A 19,935-nucleotide genomic window follows, 5' to 3' on the forward strand; every position below is an offset into this window, starting at 1 on the left:
AACAAATACAAAATGAGCTTTTAGTATTTTAATTGTTCAGGGTGGAAGAGATAAGAACACTTATTTCGATTAAAATTTCGCTTTACTACTCCTAAAATGAGATCCGTCATTATGACTTGTGACTTTAAATGCAGTGTCGTATTTCTGACATTTATCATACATTCAGAATAAGTGTTCTCTATGTGTGTTGTTACGATATGAATTGAAACTTTAATGAAATGACGCACGTGCTGGCGCGTGGTTTAAAAATATTTTTTTAAAACCTATACAAAAAGGTCAACTTAACTTTACACTACGCGAAATGAGCTAATATACCTTTTCCTACCTTTGTTAATGCTGTACTGTTAGGTTGTGAAAAAAAGTGTACCCCCTTGATCGCGAAACCTTGGGTCTAACTCGCAAAAATTTATCCACCTCCTAATGCTAAGCTCCATAGAGTTTAACATTACGATTTCGGATTGAGTATAATTAATTGGGTTTTCTTTTATATTTCAGTGCCCTTTTCCGACCACATTGCCTACCCTACCGAGCTTCGACTCTCCATTACCAAGTGGAAACCCCCTGTTGTGCGCATCACCTGGAAACACGAACAGCAGCAATTTCCGTTAGCCTCACCAGAAAACGTCACCATCCCTTTCGGTCAAGAAGCTCTCAAGCGTTTCGAGCTGAGTTATAGGCCCACCAATGACAAGTAAGATATTTCAATAATTAAAAAAATAATAAAAATAAAAAATAAAGCAATTAGCGCCACACCGCGAAAAATGAGGTCCAAATTAACGTTTTTATACCTATCTTAGAAGTTTTCAAGAAAATGATTCCTGCAAACAGTTCCAGTACCGCAAGGAATAATGTGTCCGCTCCTATACTGTATGATGGGAGGCAGCAAAAAATAAATAACTTTGAAACTTCTTCATTCCTTTATAGATGAAATATTATACTTTCCAATTTTTTAAATACTGTATAATGTAACTACTGCGTTCGGAGCCGAATGGCAGAGTTTTGACATACGTTGAGGTAATGTGACGACTGTTGAGAGCGCTTTTTAAAATGAAAGTGCCATCTGCCGACTGTAAAAACAAATCAAAACGGTTATTGTTTGACCAAATTAGTTTGGTCGCTTAAGGGGCAAAGTTTCATTCGAAATCAAGCACAATTATATAACTCTAATTTAAGCGTAAAGAGATGTTTCGAAAGAATTAGTTTTATTCGCATTATGAACTCGCCGAGTCTTATTGAACGAATCCTTGATTTCTTCAATGATGCTGACTGTCCCAGCGTCTGCAGCATCTTTCTGGAGGTCTTTCAGCACTCTGCGACCATTGAAAACGTATATACGATCAAAATTTACTTAAAATTTTGCATCTAAACGATCACGAGAAACCCTCGTGTCAAAGATGTTTACACGAGTGCAAAATATTTTACACAATCTATTCTACGGGTCTAGGACAGAGGCCAACGATTTTACCACCGATTCAGTAAAATGGTTAGGACACCCATTTGGGCGAACTAAATGCTAAAAAAATATGGTTCGCTGGTTTGGTGTTTCTACTTAGGTATTCTAGGTGGCTTGATTCCCCATTGTTTTGTTTAAAAAAGGGCATTAAACCTCAATAATATAAGAATCATATAATACTATAATATAATTTTTCGCATTATTTTAGTGCTAATAAATCGCTTTTGCGAACATTGTTGGTATTATATACTACTCAGAGGGGAGGAACAAAGACTATACTACCCAGCCTATAGAGCTATACATATGTTCTTTGGTCAGCTCCTTGATTTAAAATCATCCGCAATACATTGGTGCCAGACGTTTTTACAGGGTTTTGGTCTGAAAGAGCTGGAACTATAGAGTTTCAAAACAAAACTAGCCTGGAATTCTTATTTATTCAGAGTCTAAAGCTTAGTTCCCACTTGACCGAAAACACGACGGAAACACTGCGACTGCGTATGTATCTCTGCGGTAAAATATCTTCCGCAGAACGCGACCGAAACAGCTTTAGGTCGGACAGAATTGGTGTTCTACTTTTGACGCAGAGGCCGACGTAAAATTATTTTCATAAACAATCAAAATTCTTTTCAGGATAAAGCTTCTGTTTACGTCATAATAGGGGAGTTTTTTATCGCCGCTATAAGTTCTTTTTTCAACTCGTCAGTCGTCATTGCCACATTTGCATGTTATGAACTTTCGAGTCTGAATTCTCTAATCGGATTTGATCGCGAGTCGCTATTGCCGTGTTCGTATGTATTAAACCTTTATTTTGAATCTCTCTGACCTTCATTTCGTCCCTAATTAAGATCATTCTTGGAAATAGAACAGGTCCACAGGTCAAAAACCAGTTTATCAATTGCTTGGACCAGTTTTTTTATTCGAAATCCGGGGGTTACTGGTCCTTGCGACCAGTTTATTTATTGAGAACTTCTATTAAAATTGAGGAGGACCCAGTTTAAAAATTCAAAACAATATAAATTTCTACTCCACGGATTTAGACTCCTAGCCTCCACTGGTTCTCGTTCTTACCTTCCTTGCTACAACCACTGCCCACTAGATCACGCTTTGGCTTCACACGCTATAGAAGCCCCTCCAAACAATTGTTTCCTACCATGAATCTATATAACTATGAATATACAGCTCTATCATATGCCCCTTCTATCATGTCGTTTTGGTTTGGGTGTTACCCTCCTAGCTTTGACGCGTTTTGCGTAGCTCTATTAGCCAATCACAAGACAAGAGGAAGTGACGTTTCGAATTTACACCCCCCCCGGATTCCCCCTCCCTTCTCCCGCTCCTAACACTAGCAGACACGTGACTGAAGTCTCCTTTCGCTAAGCCCCGCCCAAACCATATCTAGAGGTTAGACAGCGTAACGCAGCTGTATATTCATAGTTCTATAGATTCATGTTCCTAATTAAAAACTCGTATTGGCAATTTTGAGCTTTTAACATGGCCGGCTATGGGAGGAAAATTAGCCCGTCTATAGGTTGAAGGAAACCAGTGTACTAAATATTTGTGAAATCGGTTGAAACGCGCGGACTCTGTTGCATAGAGAAGATTTTTTACATTTCTGGGCGCCATTTTTTAAGATGGCGTCGTATTGGAAAAATCTTTCTTAGTACGCGCGTACTACTTATATGTAATGTTCCTGCAAATTTTTAGCCGTTGATTATCAGTCAGTCTGTCAGTCAGTCAGGACTTTGATTTATATAGATATAGATAGATGACTGGAAGTGTTTCTCCAATTTTCTCTCAGTATCAGCACAAGGAGAATAAGCATCATCAAGGTCATATCTCTCCAGGGTATTGTGTGTCAGGTTCTCGATGACGAACTTCTCATCTCGAGTGTTCATAAAAGTTAACATCCCAAGGTGAGGCCGAACGTATTTACTGTAGAGTAAACAGCAAATGAACACCCAAAGTTTTTCTCTCCTAACATATTTTCTCGACCCCAACTAAAGTCAGCCACGGAAAGCTGGGTCCCGCTAAAAAAATTCGCCCCCCTAAAAGGCACGAAACTACAATTTTTGGATTGGAGGTTGATTCTGCACGTGATGAGCTATTCGGCCAATAGGGAGACGGAGATCTTAGCAGACGATCGGAGTTTTGTTTTGGTGGATCGAGTTAAAATAACGAAACGGATTTTTTTAATATGGATTTCGAATTTTGCTTTATCTTTTATCTCTTTAGCTAAGGTTTCTAATTTATCCATTATTTTTAATTAAATACCGTCTTTAAAAATCATTAGGACGCCACACGATGCGCCGACGCCGTAAAAAATATAAACACTGTTCACATGGGTGAACTCTACATGCTTGAACTTATTTATCCTAAAATCAGCCCTGCCTACGTTAGTTAGAGTCTCCACCGCTGAGGAGCGCTGCTTCAAAAGCTCGTTCTCGGTCGTGGCCGAGATTTTTAATTTTTTTCACTCATTTCTCTCGAGCTCAGTTGGGAATGTAAAAGAGCTCATCGTCACGACTTTCAGAACTAGAGGCTATGGTAAAAAGCCAGAAATAGGACCTTGATGTTGATTATTCTCCTTGTGGTATCAGAGATACTTCTCTCCGATAGGACTGGATAATAGCATTTCCGCTTGAGCACTAATAACGTAACCAAAGTTTAAAAGTTAATATGTAGTAGAATCGCTTTGAACGTTTTTTCGTAGTGTGGTAGGAGCGTTTAGGGGAATTATCGGTCGGCGGGTTGAATCATACACGTACCAATGTATTCAATCAGCCAATAATAAAACTAGAAAGCATGACGTCAGATTGCAATCGCCACGAGATTGAACTATCTAAAAAGTGGGGCCATTATTTTAGTTCCCCTTCCACATAATTAAACAACCGCTGATCAGAATTTTATAAAATTTTAAAAAGACGATTTAAGTTTATAGATTAGAAAAAATCAATATTTAACCTTTCTCCAAAAATTTCTTTACTATAGTCTGTCAAACGAAAGAAGAGCCCTGAGAAATTTGACCAAATTGGTGCCGCCACCATCGACCCCATAGTACTTTATCAACTTGTTTTGTTTTGTCAATAGTCGTCTGTAATATAGTCTGCTATAAACAGATAGGCTTAATCGCAATAGAACCAATACATTTTGCTATATATATTTAATATGTTTATGTTTCATGGTTTTTACGATCATCGAGCATTAAAGAATGTAAAACAAAATTAATGACAAGACACCAGTTTTATCTTTGTTGAACTAGCATTGCAATATATTTTAATGACATAAGTTAAAGTACTTGTCCATAAGTAGTTCAGCATCAAAGCATCTTCAGTCCACGTCTTCATCATAGTCTTCGCTGTCTTCTTGCATATTAATTTTAAGAGGTTCAATTGTGGTTTCGATGATGGAATCTTTTTCCCAATACTCATGCATTATATTCTCGACGTGAACTTTATGAAATAATAAAGCGTCACAAGTCCAGAACCCTGAAGTACGAAATTGACGAGGTTGCTAAAAGTAGAGGTCACACGGTAGTGAGGATTCCACCGTACCATTGCCAGCTTAACCCGATTGAACTAGTATGGGCACAAGTGAAGAACGACGTCGCGAGAATTGGCGTAAGGCAATAGAGCACGTCGAGAATATAATGCATGAGTATTGGGAAAAAGATTCCATCATCGAAACCACAATTGAACCTCTTAAAATTAATATGCAAGAAGACAGCGAAGACTCTGATGAAGACGTGGACTGAAGATGCTTTGATGCTGAACTACTTATGGACAAGTACTTTAACTTATGTCATTAAAATATATTGCAATGCTAGTTCAACAAAGATAAAACTGGTGTCTTGTCGTTAATTTTGTTTTATATTCTTTAATGCTCGATGATCGTAAAAAACCATGAAACAAACATATTAAATATATATAGCAAAATGTATTGGTTCTATTGCGATTAAGCCTATCTGTTTATAGCAGACTATATTACAGACGACTATTGACAAAACAAAACAAGTTGATAAAGTACTATGGGGTCGATGGTGGCGACACCAATTTGGACAAATTTCTCAGGGCTCTTCTTTCGTTTGACAGACTATAAATGAATTTTATCTGGACGTCTTAAGCAGACCTGATGATGCCTCTGTACAGAGCGCGAAACTAGTCGTCTCCGCTATGTTTTAAGTTTTTATGTTTTAATTAATAATAAGTGGTTTTAATTCTTTTAACAGTATAGCTATTGTTGACGTTTGAATTCAAGCGTGTGCCTCTTTAACAATTTTCGGAAACTTAGGTTATAAGGCGATTGATTCTCAATGAAAGATAACCTTTGGCGGAAGCCCTGCCATTGGGAGGCTAGACGTTTCTCGTAACCCTAGCCGATCGACGCGTACTACTTAATCCAAACGATGGGAGTAGAAACCAAAAATTGCTTTCTGCGCACACGTTTCTTCCGATTTGCCAACTGTAAATGCGGTGATAGACACACAGATTCGTCCAGTGTAATAGCTCTCCTTGAACTGTCAAGCTGGTGTCGTGCGTTTTGTGCATGTCTAAATCATGGAAGATTAAGGGGGTGTGGTTGGTAAAGGATAATGGGAGGATATAAAATTGTAAGGCCAGCCGGCCAGGGTTATTAGATGTTTTAAACATCTAATATCCCTGGTAAGGCGAACTCCTACCAGCTTGGGCTGGATGGAGTGGGTTTTAAAAGGCGGAACCGTATCCGTGTAAAATTCTTGCCAGGAGAAAGACTTCAAGCATCGTGGTCGCGTATACTCCGTCGCCTCTGAGTTTCTAGCAAGAAGCTATTTTAGATTTTAATACAAATTTCGCGATTTTAAAGTTTTGATTTTGAAAGGGATTTTAAAATTTTAACTTGGATTTTGAGAGTTGAGAATTTTCAAAGGGACTTTAGGATTTTCAACGGGATTTTAGGATTTTCAAAGAGATTTCAGGGTAAGTGTACGGGATTTTGGCTGATGTCCGACCCCTCGACCAGCGTTCAGTATAATATTCGGTTCATAAATGTTTCAATGGCTCTATACATCAATTTTGTCTTGGCATGCCAATATATATATTTTTTTTATCATCCGTTTGCGAGTTTCAGTAAACCCTATATTGACACGTATATATGAACACTTGAACGTGCTAAAGCTAATACAAACGCTGCCTCAAAAAAGAGTTTGGGAAGACATCATAACATGTTTATTTATTCTTAATACAGATACCGTTCCGTTCTAAACCTTCCACGGGAAGCGAGATTGTTCAGTCTGGACCGTCTGAGACCCGGCACCGAGTATGAACTCGTCTTATCTGCAGTATCCATCAAGGGACTGCGAAACGACTCTTCACCCATCTACTTCACAGCCCCAGAATACAACAGGGGTAAGAGATAAATTACAATTTTTAGTCGCACCAAGGATTCTTTAAAGACGTGAAATTGATATATTTTCCTGACTTTTTCACTAAAAAACCTTCGAAAATTTACAAAAAAAAACACTTCATTGCTAATGATAAAATGTCACAGAATGTTTTAAAAAAGTTTATTAGTAACATCTTAAAATTTAAATGTAAAAAGTTTACTTTCGTAAACAAAGCGGAAAAACGGTAGAGATCTGAGATCTCTCTACTTCTGCTCTGCCCTGCGGCGGAAATATTTCCCCACAAGCCTTCTTCAACATAATTTTGAGAGAATGAGCAACTATCCTTAGCCGCCATCTGTCTTTCGATCTTCTAACTTTATACATATATGTAGTCTCCAAGGGTATCCTACCAATGAACCAAATTTCCATTCGACCGAAATATGCCAAATAAGATTCGAAACTATAGCGGAATGGCCGGTTTCCAACCAATGTTATTTACGTACAACGTCGATTTAAAATAATCCGCATTCAGCGTAAATAATGAAGTAATTCACAATTACAAAGCAATTTAATTTTTACTTTGGAATTTCGCAAGGGTAACGTCATGGACGTTTATTATTGGCATTTATAGTCTGTCAAACGAAAGAAGAGCCCTGAGAAATTTGACCAAATTGGTGCCGCCACCATCGACCCCATAGTACTTTATCAACTTGTTTTGTTTTGTCAATAGTCGTCTGTAATATAGTCTGCTATAAACAGATAGGCTTAATCGCAATAGAACCAATACATTTTGCTAAGCCGGGAGTGTGGCGCACTCCTGTAAGCCAAGCTACTGGGCGGCAAAGTTTGAGGGAATAAGACACATGTCGGCGATCCTACCCTATAGGTGCCGACTGCCCCGTGTCCGCCGGAGGTGACTTGACCCCCACACCCCGTCCGTCACCTCCCAAGTAAACCTCATTTCCTTCCCCTGCTTACACTCCTACTGAAACCTGAATAATCACATCCTTGCCGCGGTCCATAGACCCTATTCGCATTGAAACCTCAAAAAAAAAAAAAAAAAAATACATTTTGCTATATATATTTAATATGTTTATGTTTCATGGTTTTTTACGATCATCGAGCATTAAAGAATATAAAACAAAATTAATGACAAGACACCAGTTTTATCTTTGTTGAACTAGCATTGCAATATATTTTAATGACATAAGTTAAAGTACTTGTCCATAAGTAGTTCAGCATCAAAGCATCTTCAGTCCACGTCTTCATCATAGTCTTCGCTGTCTTCTTGCATATTAATTTTAAGAGGTTCAATTGTGGTTTCGATGATGGAATCTTTTTCCCAATACTCATGCATTATATTCTCGACGTGAACTTTATGAAATAATAAAGCGTCACAAGTCCAGAACCCTGAAGTACGAAATTGACGAGGTTGCTAAAAGTAGAGGTCACACGGTAGTGAGGATTCCACCGTACCATTGCCAGCTTAACCCGATTGAACTAGTATGGGCACAAGTGAAGAACGACGTCGCGAGAATTGGCGTAAGGCAATAGAGCACGTCGAGAATATAATGCATGAGTATTGGGAAAAAGATTCCATCATCGAAACCACAATTGAACCTCTTAAAATTAATATGCAAGAAGACAGCGAAGACTCTGATGAAGACGTGGACTGAAGATGCTTTGATGCTGAACTACTTATGGACAAGTACTTTAACTTATGTCATTAAAATATATTGCAATGCTAGTTCAACAAAGATAAAACTGGTGTCTTGTCGTTAATTTTGTTTTATATTCTTTAATGCTCGATGATCGTAAAAAACCATGAAACATAAACATATTAAATATATATAGCAAAATGTATTGGTTCTATTGCGATTAAGCCTATCTGTTTATAGCAGACTATATTACAGACGACTATTGACAAAACAAAACAAGTTGATAAAGTACTATGGGGTCGATGGTGGCGACACCAATTTGGACAAATTTCTCAGGGCTCTTCTTTCGTTTGACAGACTATAGTTTAATAGTTTCACAATATTATAATTTCATTACTTTCTCTTGAGCTAGGTTAGGTTAGGTTTGGTTTGGTTGAGCTATGATAGACACGTCACTATTTCGAACGGTTCACTTAGATTTGTTACTTCCAGAATAATTTGATGCCTTTCCGAAACATTGTTGCTAGGCCTGTGCGAGTACCCGGTACCCGAAAATTACCCGGTCGGGTATCGGGTCGGGTACCCGACCCGATACCCGAAAACTTAATTTCTTAATACCCGAAATTATTCGAATATTTAAATTTTCCCGCTCATTACCCGTGACAAGGCTTAGGACAATCGGGTATTGGTTTGGCACTCGGGTGGAGCGGACGGCTTGGGAAGGTGCGCCTAAAACCACCAGTGAGGGCGCTAGGCGCCTGGCTTTCTTCCTTCTTCAAACTCAAACTAAAACCAAAACTTGAAGTGAACAAAGCCATGAGTCTAGAGAAAAACGAAGTGATGAAAAACAAGTGATTACAGCTAGATAGAAATTCAAGGTAGAAATTTTTGCGTTAAATTTTGGGAGTTAAATTTTATTCCCAACGCTACGAAATTGCAAGTTATTATCAATGAGTAAACGTAAAGGGAATATGGATGTATATGATGAACTTTCTGAAGATGATTCTGAAGACATGGAATTGGAAGAGAGTTCGGAGGCAGATGAGGGTGAAAGTAGCGTTTCAAAACCCAAAAGACATAAGAGTAAAATTTGGCAACACTTTCATCAATCCGGTGACGATTGCATCTGCAATATTTGCGATGTGAAACTTAAAATCAAGGCTGGAAACACGTCTAGCATGTGGAATCACATTCGGGCAAAGCATGAAGACTCTTACAAGAAACTTCAATTGGAAGTGGAGAAGTTTAAGGCCGCAACCAAGCAACCAACGTTAGAGGAGGCGTTTAAGAGAACCACCATATTTTCAAAATCACACCCAAGGGCTATAGAAATAACTAATGCTATTGGCCGAATGATTGCCATGGATTTTCAACCATATTCAATTGTTGAAGACAAAGGTTTTTCCAATCTTCTTCACATTTTAGAACCAAGGTTCCATATACCTTCGCGCACAACATTTTCCCGTTCAGTCATTCCTCAGCTTTATGAGAAGATGCTGAAAGAATTGAAAACAGAAGTTGACGAAATCTTCAAGCCTGAGGCTGTGGAAAGCATTTCATTTACGACGGATTTCTGGAAATCGCGATCAAACCATAATTTTCTGAGCCTAACGACGCACTTCGTGACCAAAGACTTTGACCCCGTCATTCGTACTTTCGCTTGCATGCCTTACGAGGAGGACCACACTTCAGCTAACATAAGACTTGCTCTGAAGAACCTAATTGCAAAATTCATTCCTGACAGCCACCTTTCAGGAGAGATTCCAATATACATTGCAACAGACAATGCTGCAAACATGGTGAAGGCCATAAGAGATGAACCGACATGGAACCATGTTTCCTGTTTTTGTCACACGCTACAACTCTGCGTTGAAGATGGAATAAATAACTTTAAAGTCAACAAACTACAATTAAGTGCTATTTTGGCCAAATGCAGGGGAATTGTAGGCCATTTCAAAAGAAGTGGTCCCTCTACTATATTGCTTAATAAAGCGCAAGAAGAAGGTGGATCCAAAGTCAAGAACCTAATTCAAGATGTCTCAACTAGATGGAACTCCACTTACTATATGATACAAAGAATGTGGGAATTAAGAAATTTCGTTACACGACTTTCCTTTGATATGGACAATATAGAAATTATATCCCCTTCTGAATGGAAAGTCCTTAAAGGCCTTATGGATGTCTTAGAGCCATTCGAAGTTGCAACAGCAGATCTATCAGCTGATGACTATCCAACAATGTCAATGGTATTCCCCAGCCTTACACTACATCTCACAAGAAATGATTAAACTTGCAACTAATCGAAAATATGAATGCCAAGACATAGCAAATTTATACCTGAAGAATTTAAAAGCACGTTTTCCTGACTACAGAAGCAACAAGCTTTACTTAATCGCTATGGTTGTGGATCCCCGTTTTAAAGATGTGCTCCTTTTCAAAGAAGAAAAAAAACGAGTCAAAGGACTTTTAAAAACCGAAATTAGCAAATTTCAAATCGACCATAGCATAGAAACCGCGAATGACAAAGCAGAGCCTGTAGCAGAATTAACAGGGCTATGGAAACATGTCAACAAAAAAAGTGCTGAAGCTAGGAAGGATAAAGCAAGTCTAACTGATGAAGTTGATGTGTACTTGACCGAGGAGACCATTTCAAATAAATCCAATGCATACGAATATTGGAAGCTTCACAAGCCTAACTTTCCAAACATAGCTAAATTGGCTCAACGTTATTTGGGGATTCCCGCGTCTTCTGCGTCTAGCGAGAGGGAGTTTTCAACTAGTCAAAACATCATGACAGAACGAAGAGAAAGTATCTTGCCAGATCATTTGGAACATTTAACCCTATTGCACGACAATCTAAATAGGAAGAGGTCGAAAAAATAAAAAATATAAAAGATGACAAGTTAAGAACAGCCAAGTGTGGGAAACAACAATTTCATTTCAACCAGGCAAAGTTTCTTGAACTTAGAAGAACTTAAGTTTGAGTAGACTTTTCCACAATTCTCAGTATTATCATAAGTTTATAACGGTATTATTCATTATTTCAATCCTCGCTAAAAGCTATAGCGTCTTATTTTTGTACTTTTCGCCATAATGGTATCCAAGTCTTTCATAATAAAAGTATTTCAACCCGATAAGTACCCGATATGATTTTTTGCTACCCGAAAAGCACCCGACTAATGGTAATTTAGCTAGGCCTAATTATTCGAGTACCCGTTAGAAATCCGGGTACCCGACCCGATACCCGATTGGAAGTTTTTTCAACTACCCGTACCCGACCCGAAACCCAAAAATCACTACCCGCACAGGCCTAATTGTTGCTTACAATTAGATGCTTCTGCATTAATTTACCGCCTTTTTCAAAACATCTTTGCTTTCATTTGACGCCTTTTCTCAAAGTGCGGGATTTCGGTCGAATAGGACCTCCCAATTTTGGTTTCGATCGAATGAGAACTCGGTCCAATGGTAGGGAACCGTCTCCTACTATCTTTAAGTGTATTCCTTCTAAGAACCAAGTACGTGCAATCAGGAAAAATGTATTTAATCGATGTAAAATATTGTATATTAAAAAATATATTAGGAGCATGAACTTTTACTCAAATAAACTTAACTTTGCATCCATCAATGCCATAATTTGCCTCCATCGCAGTTAAATCACGATTCCATTGCTCAACGAAGTCATCGCCTCGAAGAGTAAGCTAATTCGTTGAGCATCGGCTTGCAAACATGACGTAAAAAAAAACACTCGTTCAGTAGTGTTACTGAACGAACCCCAAGATAGTTACTATTTTTTAATTTATCTATGAAACATTTCTTACAAAACAAACAGTCGTTAAAAAGTGTATAACCATTTTATTCTGGCGGTCTAAACTTTTACTAAAACTGTCCTTCCCGGAAAAGTTAACAGTCGCAATCTAGAGCACATGATGTATGTGTATACTGTAGCAGGGAGAAAAAATAGATGTAGTAATATGAGCAAGAACTAAATTACCCAGTATTCTCTAAGCTAAAGTTTTACCTATAATATTCAATTTTGAATGAAACAGTTTAAAGAATCCTTGGCTATACCAGGCCGATTTGGAACTCCGAGTAATTAATATCTCCTAGAGATTAACAAGACGATCAGTTTCGGTCCACTTTCCATTGGAGGTGGTGCTCAGTCTGACAAATCTACTCAAGCCTCGACAGTGGGACTAGTCACTGTTCGTGAAGAGGAGATAGTCATTGTGGCCATCGTCCTTGCCTTCTGGGTCGCCGTTATCTTAGTCTTCTTTAACAAGTGGGGTAAAATACGGATGCTTGAACCCTACCAACCACAATATCGTGATGGAATGGAAGAAGTTACTCCTTATTCTCCGACTTTGGGTCCCAAAGCTCCCAGAGTAAGCGTCAGCGATGCCATTGGGACAGGATCAGTTCAAGTACACGTCTTCGATCGTGATCAATCGCGGTACAGTCCTTCTCCGAGCTACCATTTGAACCGACTTCGGCAAAACTCTGTATTTATTGGGAACGCTTACGGAAGCAAAGCTTACGTCAAGCAGGACAGTGGTACTTTACCCAGAAAATTTAAGAGCGAGGAAAATTTGAAATCATTGGTTGTGCAGATCACAAATTGTGACGAAGGTGATGAGCCATCGAAAGAAACATCCCCCTTGTGACGTCTAGCCCCTGGATCAGGACTTCTAACTGATCCATGGGGTTCCAATCCCAGAACGAGAAGACTGTCAACAGCCACGTGCTACTATTCGCCCACGCCGCCAAAGGCAAGCACTTCTCGAGATGTTTTGGCTGAAGATTTTGTCTAGCCCTGTGACTCTAAAATTTAAACGGTATACAAATTTTGTAAAACGTATTTTGGCAGCAATATCTATGCCTATTTCTAAGAATATTATGACGTGTCAAAATTGACAGTGTGTAAAATATTATGTATATAATATGAAGTGGTAATTTTCTATAATATTAAAAATCTACAAACGAGTGAATATTTACACAACAATTATACACGTATCATAATCTTAAAATTTCGACACAGTAATTTTCTAAAATATTAAAATTATCTACAAAAGACTGGATGTTTACACAAGAATTATACATGCAAAAAACATCTTAAAATTTAAATATAATGTAAAAAAGAGCCACGAATACCGAACTTTTCTGAATTGTGACGCTTTGATATTTTAGCACTTAATGAAATAAACAACGCCTCTGGTCATACAATAATATAAGAGTTTCTAGCGATAGAAAAGTCCGTGCTTTTATAATTTCAAATTGACCATATTTCGTTTCAGAGCGATGAGGAGGGATATAGGTCAAAGTGATTTTCAATTTTAGTGAACTGTTGGTTTGAAAATTTTCTTGGTTATACTTAATATCTAGGGCACCTGTAGAATAAAATTTAAAATAAATCAAACTCTAGCCATTTAAGATTGAACTTTTCCGTTTTATTTTTGTTATTACAATTTCCGATGAGAACAGCTCTGTGTAATTTGGGAAATGAAACCTTTTTGCTACGAAGACGATAAATGTGACCAAGTAAGAAAATTAAACGTAGACATTCCAGTCCCGAATATATTTGGAAAGATGAAGCTAATAAATTTATGCACATATTAAATTTTAATAATTCCATGAGGTGGTGTAAACAAGGATTATTTAAAATGTCTAAGGATAAAACGCAGAGAAGGAAATATCGAAGGTAGATGTTCCAAACGGTACCTAGCGGGCACAATCGGCAAACCGGAAAGCCAATATTTTGAAGCGTCAACACGTGACCGGGTTCTTGAAAGTTTTGTCGCTCTCTGTCTGCTCTAGCACATAGCCCACTTGATCACGCACGCTGGCTGCACGCGCTCTAGAAGCCCGTCCAAACGATTTTTTTTACATGTTAACTCGCGAATACGGCGCGTCACATAGGTTCGGTCTAAAATTCAAACCCGTCTGGTTTTAACATGGGCCTCTATGGGAGGGGACCAGTTTTTTTAACGTTTTTGACAATATTAGTGCATCTACTGGTTCAAATCTCTTGAATTTTTAATGAGACGTGTATTGAAAGGTTTGATATTATCCTGTAAAATTTCAAGTCTTCAGCTATAATACTTTTTTTTATAAAAAATAAAAACCATCACATAGTAGAGAAATTGAAGGGGCAAAATTCTCTACTATGTAATGATTTTTATTTTTTATAAAAAAAACTATTATAGCTGAAGACTTTAAATTTTACAGGATAATATCAAACCTTTCAATACACGTCTCATTAAAAATTCAAGAGATTTGAACCAGTAGATGCACTAATATTGTCAAAAACGTTGAAAAAACTGGTACCCTCCCATAGACGCCCATGTTAAAACCAGACGGGTTTGAATTTTAGACCGAACCTATGTTATTCTCATTTTTAGGGTCGATTGAGCGGGCTTCTATAGCGCGTGCAGCCAGCGTGATCAAGTGGGCTATGTCTAGCAGATCTACCAAAACCTAAGCCTTGCCTATTAAACTAAATTAGTGTAAACTCACCTCGTATATTCTTGCACTGAATGTTTGCTTTAGTCAAGGATTATTGCTTTAGTCTACTATTAAAATTAAATTATGATTTTTAGGAACTAACCTCATTCTTGAATCTTGAACTAAATGTTCTTAACGACCGTTGACAATTCGAAAAAGAACTCTATACAGCATGCTTTCGCGAAAATAAGATAGGTGGCGCCATATTTATATTTATTTTCCGTTTGACGCACCAAAACAGCAGGTGGAGAAGAGGGGGATGTAAAAAACCGAAATGTAATTTGGAAAATGTATTTTAATGTATAGATAACCTTGTTAGTAATTTTTGTTATTTTGTAAATAAGTGCTTTGTTTTTAATTTAGTGTGTTATTAATTGTTTGATGTAAATTTTGTGTATATATTTTTTGTATTGTGATAAGAGATTTTCCCTAGAAGCGAAAAATAAGCCTTCTATAGAACTGTGGAAATTTACCGTGAACGGTTTATAAAAAGAGATAGGTTGGTAGATGTTTTTGGAAAACAAATTTTTCCCAATACGTCACCAAAAACCCTCCACAAAGAAACTGGTAAAAAGGGGAAAAGGGTCCCAAACGAGGGGATCCTAAGAAATAATTGTAAAAAGAGAGACAGAATTCTCTAAGACCTGAAATGAGAAGGAGCAAAGCGCGCTCACTGCTCCAAAGTAGAAATACTTTAGAAAAGCTAGTATAAGCTTCGTGGAAATAATTAGAATAGTCCTGCTGATTTAATTTAGAAAGCTAAAGGTAGCTTCAGAGGATATTTTAGTTAACTGTGAAATAAAGTTTGTTTTTGTTTTATTAATTTAAAAACTAAATCGTCATTAATTCTATTAAATCGTTCCTACTACGCGAGGAAAACGTACCTGTCCCGCTAAAAACAATTGAAAAGAAACTACTGCGGTGTTTCAGTCCGCCACGGTAGTATAAGTTAAAGCTTATTTGCTCTCCCAGATATATTCCGGACCTTAAAATCTACAGGGGATGGGTTAAAATTTCGGAACAACTAGAGAACATTCCCTTACTATAGAAATCTGTGTGTGCGTTTTATCCTTAGACATTTTAAATAATCCTTGGTGTAAAACTGGGATTGTCGGTTCGAAGCGATGGTAAAATTGTAATATCATGTGATACTCAAAAACGCACATCAAAATTTATCAGCTTTTAGAAATAGTCGAAGAAACGTTATGCCGAATGGTATTTGTTAGGAACGATAATACTAATAGAACAATATATGCGATTTCTCGCGCTCTAATGGTACAGTTATTTAAATTTTGTGGTGAGAGAACCGCACGGCATGAAAACCATTTATAAACACAAAAAAGAAAAAAAATTGTTAGTGTAATCAGAGGATTATTAGGGTGAAATACGAAATGATTGAAAATCGCGGAACAACAAAGTTTCGCGGTAAAGCTCAGCTGATTTACACACCGCTTCCCTTCCACAGAAATAGTGATGCCACCTTTATGCGTCCGTGCGCATTAATATAATCAGTTCCTGCATAGGAGCTACTTTAGTTCGTTGTACTTATTGTAAAAGAGCAAGCTTGTAGCCACAGGGTGGCACCACAGGGCAATTATCCTGCCCCCTCAAACAATATTTAACTTAGCCCCTAAATTCCCTCAAATTTTTCCAATGCCCCATATCAATTTCACTTTGCCCCTTTAATGAATATTTTTATTTCCGTACACAAACCTAGCTTTACCCTTAAGCCCCGTTTTCATCAAAGCTAGAAAATCACTTCTCGCTAAGCGAGAAGCTTGGAGCGGGTTGTATCCGCGAGTTTCAAATCCCGCGCCAGAAATGCTAGAAGCTTTCTCGCGCGTGGTATCCCCCTGGGGTGTTTTCATCAAAGCGAGAAAGGGGCGTCATCTGGCGCGATTCCGCGAATGTCCAAATAATTAGTGCATTAAAATGGCGGTCAGTAGAAGAAAGCTGCTTTTAAGGGAAAAATTCATTTTAAATTGGCTCTATTTAAAAAACTCGGCTATTAAATCAACTCGATATTCGAAGAAACGGTGGTGGGTTCATACCTTCACCATGCCTTCACTGTCAATTTTCAAACAATAGAAACTGTTCAACTGACTTGTCATGTTGTTTTCTGTGGCTACTTCTTCCCATAATGTTTTATTAATTTCCCTACTATATTCTTTTAATTTGCGGTTCCACAACCCATCCCTAATTCTAATCCTGTTAATAATTTGCTCCCTTCTAGCAAATTCATTCTTTTTATTTCTTTCCCTTTCCTGTTTTAACTTTTCGTTAAGTTCTTTCTTCGAGGTTTTGCCATCCATTTTTAAAAACCGAAATGTTGACCCCCCACTGCTTTCTGATTCGTGGTTCCATATCACGTGACCGCTACATCTCGCTTCTCGCCGCGGTAAGCCCTGTTTTCATCAAAGCTAGAAGCGAGAAAAATTCGCGCTAGAGCGAGAAGAGTTTGCTAGAACTTTGTCTGGCTTCTAGCAAAGGTGTTTTCATTGCCGCGGGAACCCCTCGCTAGACGCGAGAAAACGCAAAACTAGAGCGAGAAAATGACGCTAGCTCCGATCTGTCAGAGACAGATATTTTCTAGCGTCCCGCTTAGCGAGAAGCGAGATGTAGCGGTCACGTGACATGGAACCACGAATCAGAAAGCAGTGGGGGGGTCAACATTTCGGTTTTTAAAAATGGATGGCAAAACCTCGAAGAAAGAACTTAAAGAAAAGTTAAAACAGGAAAGGGAAAGAAATAAAAAGAATGAATTTGCTAAAAGGGAGCAAATTATTAACAGTATTAGAATTAATTAGGGATGGGTTGTGGAACCGCAAATTAAAAGAAAATAGAAATAGGGAAATTAATGAAACATTATGGGAAGAAGTAGCCACAGAAAACAACATGACAAGTAAGTTGAACAGTTTCTATTGTTTGAAAATTGACAGCGAAGGCATGGTGAAGGTATTAAAAGTATCCTTCTAGCTTCCTGCGTTGCCATATGGGATGAACCCACCACCGTTTCTTCTAATATCGAGTTGATTTTATAGCCGAGTTTTTTAAATAAAGCCCCTTTAAAATGATTTTTTCCTTAAAAGCCGCTTTCTTCTACTGACCGCCATTTTAATGCAATAATTATTTGGACATTCGCGGAATCGCGCCAGATGACGCCACTTTCTCGCTTCGATGAAAACACCCCAGGGGGATACCACGAGCGAGAAAGCTTCTAGCATTTCTGGCGCGGGATTTGAAACTCGCGGAAGCAACACGCTCCAAGCTTCTCGTTTAGCGAGAAGTGATTTTCTAGCTTTGATGAAAACGGGGCTTTAATGTATATCCCTGATAAACTAGGATTTTTACGCGATGTCTTTATTCTTAAGATATATCCCTGATTCACTAGAATGTTTTTACTTCACCCTTGATATGTAACCCTGATTCCATAGATTTTTAGCTTTATGTATATCTATCCTTAAGATATTGTAGCAGTATGTTGTGGGTATAAGTGTTAGATCATTATTATCAGTTCGCAAACTTCGTGCTAAGAATTCATATTCTTTGGGTAAACCCAGTATTGCCAAACCAGCCAGTACTTTTTCTTCAAACTTATATCCTGCATGTAGTATTTTATGATATAGAGCCGTTCTTCTAGTCAGATATTGTCCTATCGTTTCATCATTCAATCCAAACAAAAAACCCTCCTTATACATTAAGAGCAGTATGAAGTCATATCTAAGAGAGCTACCGCTCTCTCAGAATTTGGCAGTTTTTACAAAATCTTTCAGTAGTAGTAATCCATGCCAAGTGTCAAACTTCGTATGTATGCTTGTCAACGTATCCCATATCTCTTTAGCTCTTTGGCATTGGGTAATGTCGTCTAAACTTTCATCATTCAAGATCATATAAAATATGGACTTTGCTTTGTGGTCTAATGCCAGTTCAGTTGCTGTCATGTTATCTCCAAATCCAGGATCTACTGCTTTCCAACATGACTTAGCTTCCAACAAACCTTGAGCTCTCATAGACCAATGTCTATAATTCTTTTCGTTTAATTTTTCAATTTTATATTCGTCCCCCATGTTGTGATCTTTTACTTCTTGTCTATGTAGTCTAGAATGTCTTGTCAATATATCGTCGTCGTTAGTCCTACTTTCTTGTCTTGACTTTAGCGTTTAAGTACGAACCCGCAGTTCTGCTTAAGCCTTGGTCTTATATGACATTTTTTCTTAAATAATACGAACGCTCTTCGTCTTACGTCGTATCTTTTTCGTCACTGTCACTACTGGCGCAGTGAATAGGGTGCTAGCCCATAACCTGTTATTATTGACTATGATTTACGATTGAAAAAGACATTTTTGTGGTATGAAACGTTTAATAACAGCAAATAAACATAGAGTGATACAACAACAAGGCAAAAACAAACGTCGGACTGACGATGAGATTAAATGCTATGCATTATTGTAGACATGAAAAAGAACTTCACATTTAGGGCATAGATGGGCACTATCATATCATTTGATAGTTTTACCACTTGATACGATAGAAAACTAAATCTGCCCCAATCAAAGTATCAATTTTGATAGTTATTTTCGAGAAAAATTTGAATTATAATGATCGATTGAGTTTGATAGCTTAGAAAGTGCACTCGAAGTTGATATGATTCATTGATTCGTTGAAATCTTCTAGAGAAAAATATCGATTCTCAACGTGATCTGGCTACTAACCCCATCTTTTAGAAATCATAAAAAAATGATAGGCATTATTCCTTGAGAAATATATTGATTTTTTGAGTGATTTTATTTGGCGACATCTGTTTTCTGATTTCATTTTAAAAAAGTTATGAGCTAATCTTTGATAGGCAATTTTGATAGTTATGAAAATTTCTGGAAAGATAAGTTGTTTTTTGAATGATATCGAAGTTTTTAATATATTTGAACGTTAGGAAGTGTAGGTTTATTCTATAAGAAGATTCTGTACTT

The 19,935-nt window shown here is 37.7% G+C and overlaps 1 protein-coding gene, 1 long non-coding RNA gene and 1 pseudogene across 5 annotated transcripts in view; 2 read left to right on the forward strand and 1 right to left on the reverse strand.

Moving 5' to 3' along the window:
* LOC149712142 (uncharacterized) overlaps nt 1-13,904 on the forward strand; it is an 89,410-nt gene extending 75,506 nt beyond the window's left edge. For both annotated transcript variants that reach the window (XM_089860722.1, XM_089860723.1), the window contains 3 exons: nt 496-691; nt 6,674-6,834; nt 12,578-13,904. In XM_089860722.1, the coding sequence (XP_089716848.1) occupies nt 496-691; nt 6,674-6,834; nt 12,578-13,131 (911 nt within the window). In that variant the 3' untranslated portion in view covers nt 13,132-13,904. The remainder of the gene's footprint in view (nt 1-495; nt 692-6,673; nt 6,835-12,577) is intronic.
* Nucleotides 8,038-11,807, forward strand: LOC149712144 (zinc finger BED domain-containing protein 4-like; annotated as a pseudogene).
* On the reverse strand, nt 13,150-17,342 carry LOC149712145 (uncharacterized). 3 transcript variants are annotated; one of them, XR_016377782.1, is made up of 4 exons: nt 17,073-17,342; nt 14,981-16,921; nt 13,931-14,059; nt 13,721-13,854 (listed from the first exon to the last, which is right to left on the reverse strand). It is a non-coding gene; the product is annotated as an uncharacterized LOC149712145 (long non-coding RNA). The 3 variants fall into 3 exon arrangements; XR_016377784.1 differs by lacking the exons at nt 13,721-13,854; nt 13,931-14,059; nt 14,981-16,921 and adding an exon at nt 13,150-13,288; XR_016377783.1 differs by lacking the exons at nt 13,721-13,854; nt 13,931-14,059 and having other exon boundaries at nt 14,660-16,921.
* Between the last annotated feature and the right edge of the window lie 2,593 nt (nt 17,343-19,935).

The sequence above is a fragment of the Phalangium opilio genome, unplaced genomic scaffold (genome assembly GCF_054372755.1).
Source record: "Phalangium opilio isolate 3A_F unplaced genomic scaffold, DU_Popi_V2 ptg000011l_1, whole genome shotgun sequence".
NCBI classification, from domain to species: Eukaryota; Metazoa; Arthropoda; class Arachnida; order Opiliones; family Phalangiidae; genus Phalangium; species Phalangium opilio.